Below are 11,029 nucleotides of genomic sequence, written 5' to 3'. Positions count from 1 at the left end.
AGAATTAGATGACTTTTAGTACTTAAAATTATTAGAACAATGCCTGGCACATATTAAGTAGTCCATAAATGTATATTTATTTTAAAATTTTGTATTGTATAAAATGTGGGGGTGCAATTTTATGAAAGTTAGTAACAAACAGTGATTTAAAAAAAAAGAAAACCTAAAATAAACAATTTTTACTAAGTACAGAGACCTAAACTGAAATATTTTTAAGGAATAAAAGCTAAACTATGCATTATGTAAAATCCAAAGGGCCAGATATTTTTAATAACAAAAGAATTAAATTAGTGTCCTTTTACAATGCAGACAGGATGTTTGAAACATTTAATCATTTATTGGCATTCTTGGCAGCAGGAGATCTATCTAAATAGATGATTTATACATCCTGGTATTCATCTGTCATGATTACTTCTTTGTTCATCCTATAGATTATATCAAAACCAATCCCTGAAATGGAAGAAGCCAAAAGTCAAACTTTGGAAGAAGACTTTGAAGGACAGGCTATACATACAGGTAAGCAAAGCTAGAAGTGGAAAAAAATTATTAAATTATTACATTATTAAATTAAAATTAAATCTGGAGATTTCTATTTAATGTTCCTATTGCCAGTTTTTAGTATAGAATTTATTTCAAGTAATAACCTTTGAATGATTTTATAGAATTACCTACAAAAATGTACTTGATTAAGCAAATTAACTTGAATTCAAATAATTCTTAAAACAGTTTGATTTAGATGTCAAAGAATGAGATAAACATGAATTATTTAGACTTTCTTTCTTCCAAACTATCACAAGACACCTCTATCTACTCTATAATTAATCAATTTTCTTCTCTTCTAATTCCCACCACCACAGCTTTCCTTGCCATTGTGAACACTAGTCAAATAAATAGAGTTTTTAATTTTAGTTTTTGAATATTAAAAATAAAGGAAGTGATGAAAAACCTTGAACAAATGGATTTCAAAATTCCTCCAGAAATCCAAAGACTTCAATTAATTTAACCCAGAGTCTGTTTTTTTAATCTGTTAAGAAATTGTGTATGATCCTCTATAGGCCACAACTAAGAACTGAAAAATCAGAAAGCCCAACTTAAAAAAAAATTCTGGTATCTTTTAACTATACTGAATATTACTTAATTAGCATTTCCCTCTTTCTTTTAAACAGTATTAATTGGAGCCTTTACATCTATCCAGCAGTTTAAATGAATTCATACAAGTACTAGACAAAATGCATGGTAATTCACTTTATCATGGAATGTGAGGAATATCCTAATATGGTACAAAACTCAGAAACCATAAAAGAAAAGTTTGCCAAATTAAGGCACAGAATAAAGAAAGTAAGGGAGGAAGGGGAGAAGGAAGGAAGGAAAGCAGGAAGGAAGGTAGGAAGGAAGGCAGGAAGGAAGATAGGAAGGAAGGGGGGAGGGAGGGGGAAAGGAGGAGGAGGGAAGGGAAAAAGGAAGGAAATTACTGCTGCCTGGAAAAAGTCAATAGGAGCAAAATCCAAAAAACATTTAACAAATTGGGGGAAAAGATTTGCAACTCAAACGGCATACAAATTGTTAATTTCCTAATGTATCTTAAGATCTCCTACAAATCAATAAGAAAAAGACTAACAGCGTATGGCAAATAAGCAAAAGGACAGATCACAGGAAAAAAAAAAAGCACAATACTGGCTTAGAAATATAGAAACTTTATACACAGTTTGTAAAAGCAAAAAAAAAAAGAAAGAAAATTGATAACACATTTTTGAAAAGGTAGCCTCATACATTGCTGGTAGAAGTATAAACTGGTAAAATCTCTATAGGGGCAGCTTAGCTATAGCAATATTAGAAATGTAGGCGGTGGACTTGGCCCAGTGGTTAGGGCGTCCGTCTACCACATGGGAGGTCCACGGTTCAAACCCCGGGCCTCCTTGACCCGTGTGGAGCTGGCCCATGCGCAGTGCTGATGCGCACAAGGAGTGCCGTGCCACGAAGGAGTGCCCTGCCACGCATAGGGCACTCCTGCATAGGGGAGCCCCACGCGCAAGGACTGCGCCCCGTAAGGAGAGCCGCCCGCTGTGAAAGAAAGTGCAGCCTGCCCAGGAATGGTGCCGCACACACAGAGAGCTGACACAACAAGATGACACAACAAAAAGAAACACAGATTCCCATGCCGCTGACAACAACAGAAGCAGACAAAGAAGATGCAGCAAATAGACACAGAGAACAGACAACTGGGCAGGGCGGGGGGGGGGGGGGGGGGGAGGGAGAGAAATAAATAAATCTTAAAAAAAAAAAAAGAAATATATGTATTTTTTGACCAAACAATTTACTTCTACAACCTACAGGTATACCTGCACAGATAAAAACAAGCAAGATTCATCACTCAGCCTCATGTCCTAGAAAAATTTGGAGACAACAATGTATATCAATAAGAAAATATTTAAGTAAATTCTGAATATCTACACAATGGTATACAAAGTCCCCACTAAAAAAGGAGAAATGTCTTATGTATTTATATGAGTGAATCTCTGAGATATATTTTGAAGGGAAAACAGCAAGATGGGGAGTTTCTTGGATCCTGATAACATTTGTCATTGTTTCCCCAACAGTCCTAGCAGTTTCCTTCATTGATAGCATGGTGCAATTTTGGTTTTTGGCTGAAGCTTCATTTCTGTTTAATAAAAGTGCTATTTTTCTAAAATTCTAGTTTCCTCCCAAACTTCTAATTTTTAAAATTCCTTTACTTCCAAATTTTGCCAGTATTTCAAAGTGTATAATTTGTATTTCATTAATGCAGATGTGTCAGAAAGATTCTTGACCAAAACCCGTTTAACAAGAGTAATGTGGGAGAACATTTAAAGAGCAGGGCAATCAGAAATTTCTAGCCCAAACAATACATTTACTTCTGATGCAGGAGATGACAAGTTTGTTTCCATGGCAATACTTATACAAATTGCAATTGTAGAAATTATCCCTTTGAAAATAAAAAAGGGAAATAATTTATTTTTAATTTTATTCCAGGACCCAAAGGAGTAATAAATGATTGGAGAAAGTTTAAATTAGAGAATGAAGATGGGGATTCAATCCCACCCAGCAAGAAGGAAATTCTCAGGCAAATGTCTTCTCCTCAGTGTAGAGATGACAAAGACTCAAAGGAAAGATTCAGAAGAAAGGTAAGATAAGGAAAAAATCAATAACAAATAATTTACATCGAGCACTACAATCTAAATTAATCACAAATCATCCTCTTTAGAAATATTACAAAATATAGACAAAATATTTATTGCAGTATTTTTTGCATGGACAAGAAAAGAATAATGAAGTGTAAACCTATCCAGGCATTCTGTACTAAAAAAAAAATTGGGCAGCTATTAAAAGAATGAGCTACAACTACATGAGTTGACTTAGAAGCAGTTAGTTCCAATGTACAATTATGTGAGAAAGCAAGATACAGAGAATTTTAAATTATATGTTTCTATTCTCTAAAACAATGAGTTTTTTTTAAAAGTCTGTATATTTATTTATGCCTATATGTTATATGAGCATGTATGTAGAAAATTATTAAAAGACACTCACATAGTTGGCAATGTTGGTTATTTGGAGAGGATAGAATTGGATGGGAAAAAGGGAGAGGAAGGAGGTAGGCAGAACAAGTCACATTTTTTTTAAGTTCTCCACAATAAAAAGGTACATTTTTACAAGATCTCACTTATTTAAGTTATAAAATATGTATGTCTATATGCACAAAGACATATATTAAAAGACAATCTCTAAAATGTTAGTGGAGATTATCTTAGTACATTTGAGTAATGAAATTCCAATATTTATTACTTCCTTCCTTTAGGTGAATTGAGTCTTTACAATGAGCATGGATTATTTATATAATAATATAATAACTATGACAATTTAATAAAGAAATCATAAAGTGCTTTTCACTGTGGGCAAAACACACTTTAGTGGATTATTTACCTCCAAACCTGTATATAAGAGCTGTCTATACTGATTCTGAACAGATAGTCTGTGCATTGGATAGTCTTGGTCACAGAACTGTGGTAGCACCTTAAAAATTACACCAAACATTTAACAATTTTTAGGGTTAAAACAAATTAAATTGGGACAACAATATTAAGTGAGAAAACTGTAATACAAGGGTAAGGAAAAGAGTTGAAAACAAATATGAGAGGCAGAAACAAGAGAAGGAAGTCATGAAATCTCCAGATACTTCTATTTAATGTGAACTCAGTTTCTTCATCTTCCATAAAATGAGACTGAGACTTTACCCAACTCATAGGTTTGCTGTGAGGATTTAAATTAAATATATAAGGTATCCAAACATAGTAGATATTCATAAATATTAGTTCTTGCTTTTCTAAATCTCCTCGACTTTGAAAATTGATAGCTGTTGCTGTTTGAAATGCCTAATAATGATAAAGGGACAGAGCTGGCCTCCCTTACAAGCCATCAAGCTTCCATGGTCTGGGCCGCTCTACCTCTTGTAATCACAATATTTTCCATTGCCCATTTATATCTTTTTGTAGTTGGGTAGGTGGTTGGGAAGGGGTAAAAAACATCCTATTAAATACACTAAAATGTAACTATTATGAGAAGACTGTGCAGGTAATTTTATTTTCTAGCTGCAGTAAAAGGGAACTGTCTTAGAAAATAGTAGCTAGCTCTTTTCTCACTTTTTTCTACACTTGTGCATTAGAATAACAAAATAGTGTTTGTAATTAGCAGCACTCATACACAGATATGACAGCGGTTGAAAGGGAAAGTCTAAGGTTATATACATCATGAGAAGGAAAGCTATAATATGAAACATGGGACTGTATAGCATAGCGAACCCTGTTATGAAAAAGGGTATGGTTAATATTGCATATAGAAGAATGTTTTCCTCTGAAACAGAGCAAATGTACTTTAATGTTGCAAGATGTTACTATCAGGATGATATTTGGGCAAAAATACAACCAAAGCAAATTATGGACAGCAGTATAAAGAAATATTTTAATAACCTTCCATCAATAGTAAAATTTTAAAAAAAAGAAAGTAAGCTAGGTGAAAGAAACTTGACAAAAAGTACTGCATATGTTTGACTCCATCTATACAAAATTTAAATACAGATAAATTATAGACAGAAATAGATTAACAAGGGGTAGGGTTATTTATTTTTCTAGTTTGTTTTTGTTTGTTATTTTTTGTTTTCCTTCTTTTCTCTTTTTTTCATGGAGTAATGAAAATGCTCTAATATTGACTGAAGTGATGAATGCACAACTCCATGATTATACCAAATATCACTCATTTTACATTTTAGATGGATTGTATGGCTTATGAAATCATTTCAATAAAATTGATTTTTAAAAAAACAACAGATTACTGGGCCTCATCTTTATAGCTTCTGATTCAATAGGTAAAGGAAGTGTCTGTATATTTGGATTTCTAAGTAGTTCCCTGGTGACACTGATGCTGCTGGTCCAGGGATCACCTCTTGATCATACTGATGAACTCTGCAAATGATATTAAAAGCTATATTTAAATCTATGTCATGTATTTTTTAAAAATCAGTGATAAGATATAATCTTTTTAATAGCTATTATAGAGGAAACACTAACATCCAGCAGCATTTAAATATAAATAGTTTGATGAAAGTTACTCCAAAGCAGACCTTGCTGGTCTTTTTTCAACCAACTCTTTTCTTTCACTAAAATCTTTGTCCAAAATGGTTGATAGTTAAATGGCATAGTTCTGACTGAGATCATGAATATTTCACAGCTCACCTACATTCAACAATATTTATGCATCCATATAATTACTAGTTTAATTATGAAATAATTATTGAACCCCTATTTTGTGTCAAACACTATAGCAAATGTTGCAGATAGAGTGATGGAGACAAACAAAATTCCTACCCCATGGAACTTCTGAGTTGGAAAAACTGATATTAATCAATTAAATAAGTAGGTACGTAACAAAATGCCAGGTAGTGTTTATTACTATGTAGAAAAATAAGCTAGTATACAGAATAGAAATTATGGAGTAGGGACTCTTTTAGGTAAGGTAATCAAGGAGGTTGGCTCTTGATGTTTGAAGAAAGACTTGAATGAGGTGAAGGAAAAAGTCATATCAAGAGTTTGGGGAGAAGCATTCCAGGCAAAGAACATCAAATGCAAACTCAGAGTTGAGAATGGTTTTGGTGTGTCTAAGAACTATAAACTTCTGACTGAATGACCTCTAATTCTTTCATGTATTCCCAGATGAGCATTCAAGAATATGAACTAATCCATCAAGACAAAGAGGATGAAAATTGCCTTCGTAAATACCGTAGACAGTGTATGCAGGATATGCATCAGAAGCTGAGTTTTGGGCCTAGATATGGGTTTGTATATGAGCTGGAAACTGGGGAACAATTCCTGGAAACCATTGAAAAGGAACAGAAAGTCACCACAATTGTGGTTCACATTTATGAAGATGGCATCAAGGGCTGTGATGCTCTAAACAGTAGCCTAATATGTCTTGCAGCTGAATATCCTATGGTCAAGTTTTGTAAAATGAAAGCTTCTAATACCGGTGCTGGGGACCGCTTTTCCTCAGATGTACTCCCCACAATGCTTGTCTACAAAGGTGGAGAACTCATAAGCAATTTTATTAGTGTTGCTGAACAATTTGCTGAAGAAATTTTTGCTGGGAATGTGGAATCTTTTCTAAACGAATATGGGATATTACCTGAAAGAGAGATATATACTCTAGAGCAGACCAACATGGAAGAAGATGTTCAATAAAGTTCACTACATCAATACCTCCTATTTCTCCTTTACATATTGAAAGTCGATGTTGGTAGTATCCATATTCCTTTAGAGAAGACAAGTATGGCTATGGCTATTGTAATTTGAAGAAAAAAGAAGATTGAAACTAAAACTGTGTTATTAGTATTTCTTTGAATTAGTGGTGTCAAATTCATATAGTACTTTACTACATAAACAGTGTAGTCTTCAGCAATACTTTTAGAAGATAGAGGATATGGATAATATTATGACATTTTTCAAAAAATCCTTTCAGATTAAATAAGTAAGTATTGACTTTTTACTCCTTGTTTTTCCTTCAGAGTTATTATTTGGGCTTTTCCAATACATTGTTAATTATAATTTTGCTTATATAATAAAAATAAAGTCTTTGACAAAATAAAATTTCTATTTGAAGTCTACTCTTTCTCAAGCATTACATTATAAAAATATCATAAAGCCAAAAATTACAAAAAAGATCACTTAGTAATACATCTTTTACTCCAATGAAACCAATGCATAAGAAACTTAAAACATTGTTCTACATTAAAGTTGTAAAAAATTTTTTTTTCTTTTGTTAAAAATAAAATTTCAGAAGCTACTTACCTAAGAAAAAAGGCAGAATGGAAGGAAGGTCTTTTAATTCTCTGAAAAAAAGAATCATATTTAAGTGATAATAACAGCTACCAGTTATTGATTACCTATTACAGGTCGGCACTTATACATAACATCTCTAATTCTTAACCATTATTCTTCAAGTAGATAGTATTTTACAGATGATAAAAGTAAAACTCAGAGAAGTGAAGTGAAAAGTTCTACTTTTATTTCCATTTGAAAATACTGGAAATATGTCCTATACTGATGCATGAAAATACAAAGTAAAATATAATTTGTTAAGTTTTTTCAAATGCACACATGAGTTGAAGCGCAAGATAAAGGAAATTTCCTGGTGTATAAATCAGACCCAAAACATAATGGTGAATGAGAACTGAAGCAACATGGCTTACAATTAAAGACTTGGTGCTTGATAAGTAACCAAAAATGGATTACCTGTAAGAAGTGTGCTCAAAGCAGACTTTCATATTTCCCCCAGTGTTGAAACTGGACATTTGTTACAAGTTCTAGCCACCACTCTCTTAAACGATGATTTTATAGCTTTTCTTCTTTCCTTAAACCAGTCCGTAGCCTTAAATACCATTTTTCTGAAGATGACTTTCAAATTCACATTTCTAGCTTTACTTGTTCCCTAGAGCACAAAATCCTGAATTTCTATTGGAGGTCCCCTCTTGATCTTGGAAAATTTTTTTAACCTGGAGATCTTGGAATAGTTTTCATAATTTGGACATGCTTGGAAAAACAAGGGGTCTGGGGAAGCTTGATTTCTCTAACACTAGCTCCTTCCCCACATCTTCCCCATCTGAATTTATGGCCCTTATTTCTTCTAAGTCTAGGAATCATTCTTGATTCACCCTTTACATTCACTTCTCACTTCTAATCTTTCAGTAAATGCTTTGAGCCTCTTAACTGAAATGACTTGACTCTATTACTCAAATGACTTCTCTATGTAATCATTCTAATGGAAGCCACCATATCTTTGATCTAGCAGTTCTAAAAGTAGGTCTCTTCATTTATCTTGCTTTTATTATTGCCCCGTTTCCCAGGTAATAGCCAGGGTGAGATTTTAAAATATAAATCAAATCATATCATTCCCTCCTTGAAACTCTCTCATTTTCACACTAATTCATTTTTCACAGTGTTCAGGATCTTACATGATCTGGTACCTCCCTACGTCTCCCATCTTATAACAGTCTTTCCTTTGTTTATTATTGCCCAATCCATCAAATGCCTCACTGTCTTTTCAAAGGATGAAGCTCATCCTCACCTCAGGGCATTCACTTTTCCAGTTTATCATGACTGGAAAGCTGCAGCAGTTCTCAGATAAAATGTCATCTCCTTACATGTGTTTAATGCTTATTCTGTATCATTTAATTCTCTCAACAACCTTTTTGTTCTATTACTCTCATCATAATACAGATGAAAAAAAGAATCAGAGAGACATTAGGTAGTTTGCCCAGGCTTAGACATCCAGTAAGTAAAGAGCTGGTTTCAAACTAGACAGTCCTACTCCAGACTTTCTGCTCTCTACCATTATACAATAAAACCTTTCTGTCTACATTATCTCAAGTTCACCCCTCTCTCCTACCCCCAGACACTGTCACACTAATTTATTTTTCACAGTATTTAACATTACCTGATGTTATCTTCATTTACTTGTTTATTTGTTGAGTGTCTATCTCCCCTTAGGAGGAATACGTTTTAAGAAAACTGGATGTTGTCTCTTTTCTCCACCACTATATTCAATACGGCACCTAGATGAGTTCCTGGCACTTAACAAGCATTTAATATACATTTTGGAGAAAGGGATGGAAGAAAGGAAGAATGGGAAATAAAATGAAAATCTGTAATTATATTAGATATTGGTGATACAAAGGTGGGTAATACAGAGTTCCTGCCTGTGACTAGCTCTCACTCATTGACCAGTCCATAACACGTAATTGCTGCAATAGGTCTTGATTGATTTTCACATATGAATCTAAAATTTTATTTACTATTTTTCTTTCCCAATTGGAGAAAACATTTTAAATATCTTATGGACTATTTTTAAGTTACTGGAAGTAGGCTTATCATATGGAGAAAAAGTACTAGTGTTACTGGATTTTGTCTAGGTTCTTGACTATGCTGCAAAAATGCATTTTGAGTAATTAGGTCAGTAATTTATTCAGGTAGGAAGGGAAGAGAAATGAGAGAAAATAACAGATCATAGGTCCCAGATAGAGAGGAAGAGGCTGAAGAGTGATAAAGAGGGCTGATTTACAGACTACAATTCCCCATTATAGATTATAAATGCCCAGGTTTACTTATGTGTTGATCCATGTGGGGGAGAAGGCAGCCAGAATCGGGGTCCAAAGGTGAGAAAGAATGAATTCAGGCCTTGTGCCTGCCTTTCCAACCATAAATTATTCCACCCCTTTGCTAATGTCAGGGAGGAGTCCCATCTGTTTGCTGTTTTGATTGATTACCCCACCCATCAATCCCCTGGGAGGGTCCAATGATAAAGTCCTTGAGGAATATCCAGGTCTTCTCCTGTCTTCTGGAGGAAATCCTGTACTGAATGGCAGAATCTTTGGGAGGGTCTTCCAGCAGCCATCTTGGGGGTTATTGATGTCCACGTGGACTCCCTGCCAGGTTCCAGATCCATCTATTGGTTCTCTATCTTACTAGCCTGCTTCACTAGCAGGGAGACATATAGGGTAATTATGTAGAAAATAAGGAATTTTTAAAAAGTAGTTCTACAATGTTTTTTCCTATCAAGGAACTGCTAATAGATTTTTAAAGCTTCAAAGAGTTCTCTGTAAAGGAATCAGTGGACTTAAAAATTATAGCAAAAACCAGGGTCCTTGCATGAGATATTTACAGTTCAAAAGCTCCTTTTAGAACAAGTTTTTAGTTTGCTACTAATTCCATGGATTTGAAGTAACACTTAAAAGGATGATGGCAAGGTAATGAGAAAGGATAGTCAAATGTGTATCACCAAATAGGACAATATTTTAGGAATAAAATATAAATTATTTACAATTATTAGTCATTGTTAACTGCAGTGTGGTGCATCTTTCAGGACAGAGGTAGGAAAGCAAGGCAAAACAGTGAAAGAAGACATCTCCTCTAAGGAAAAGAATAGAAATGAATGGGTGCATTGCATGATTCCTGTTCAAAAAAGTTTCATGGTTTAAGAAATAATCCGCCATGCGTTAATTTAAAATAGGTATCTAGCAAGCTTAAGCAGGACTAAACACAGGAATGTGTTTAACCAATAATTTCCAAAACAAAAGTAACTAGGTGGCACCTGTGTAGGGAGTAAGTGATGATAGCAACCATTCTTAAAATAAGCACTTGGTGACTAATGGATGCCAGAGTGAAGCTTTGATGGTAACACTCATCAAGAAGAGTCCAACAAAAGGCAGGATTTGACTAGAATATTTGAAACCCACTGCTGCCGAAATCCCATATTACAAACTTCCCTCAAATAAATACTTAATCTGCTATTTTATTTGGCAGGAGGAGAAGTCATTATTTTTGTCTCAGCAAAATAATGAAGTTTTAAATATAAAGAGTTCAAGTGTCATAACATGTCTCATAACAAACCACCCAAGAAATAACAGGAATAGATTGAAAGAAAAGCCAAGAATGTTAGTTATAAATAATGT

The 11,029-nt window shown here is 34.0% G+C and overlaps 1 protein-coding gene across 1 annotated transcript; it reads left to right on the top strand.

Moving 5' to 3' along the window:
• The first annotated feature begins 437 nt into the window (after positions 1-437).
• PDC (phosducin) lies at positions 438-6,764 on the top strand. The gene is made up of 3 exons (XM_004468448.3): positions 438-516; positions 3,010-3,161; positions 6,240-6,764. Exons 1-3 carry the CDS (start codon positions 456-458, stop codon positions 6,762-6,764), a joined length of 738 nt encoding a protein of 245 aa, XP_004468505.1. The 5' UTR covers positions 438-455.
• Positions 6,765-11,029: the final 4,265 nt, after the last annotated feature.

Source organism: Dasypus novemcinctus, chromosome 13, assembly GCF_030445035.2.
Source record: "Dasypus novemcinctus isolate mDasNov1 chromosome 13, mDasNov1.1.hap2, whole genome shotgun sequence".
NCBI lineage: Eukaryota > Metazoa > Chordata > Mammalia > Cingulata > Dasypodidae > Dasypus > Dasypus novemcinctus.
This window is presented reverse-complemented; position numbering and strand designations above follow the sequence as displayed.

Bases quoted from the DNA above. Each gene is read 5' to 3' on its own strand.
- PDC (XM_004468448.3), top strand. From the start codon at position 456: ATGGAAGAAGCCAAAAGTCAAACTTTGGAAGAAGACTTTGAAGGACAG. The intron at 517-3,009 runs GTAAGCAAAGCT...ATTTTATTCCAG, and splicing joins AGGACAGGCTATACATACAG to GACCCAAAGGAGTAATAAAT. The intron at 3,162-6,239 runs GTAAGATAAGGA...ATGTATTCCCAG, and splicing joins AGGAAAGATTCAGAAGAAAG to ATGAGCATTCAAGAATATGA.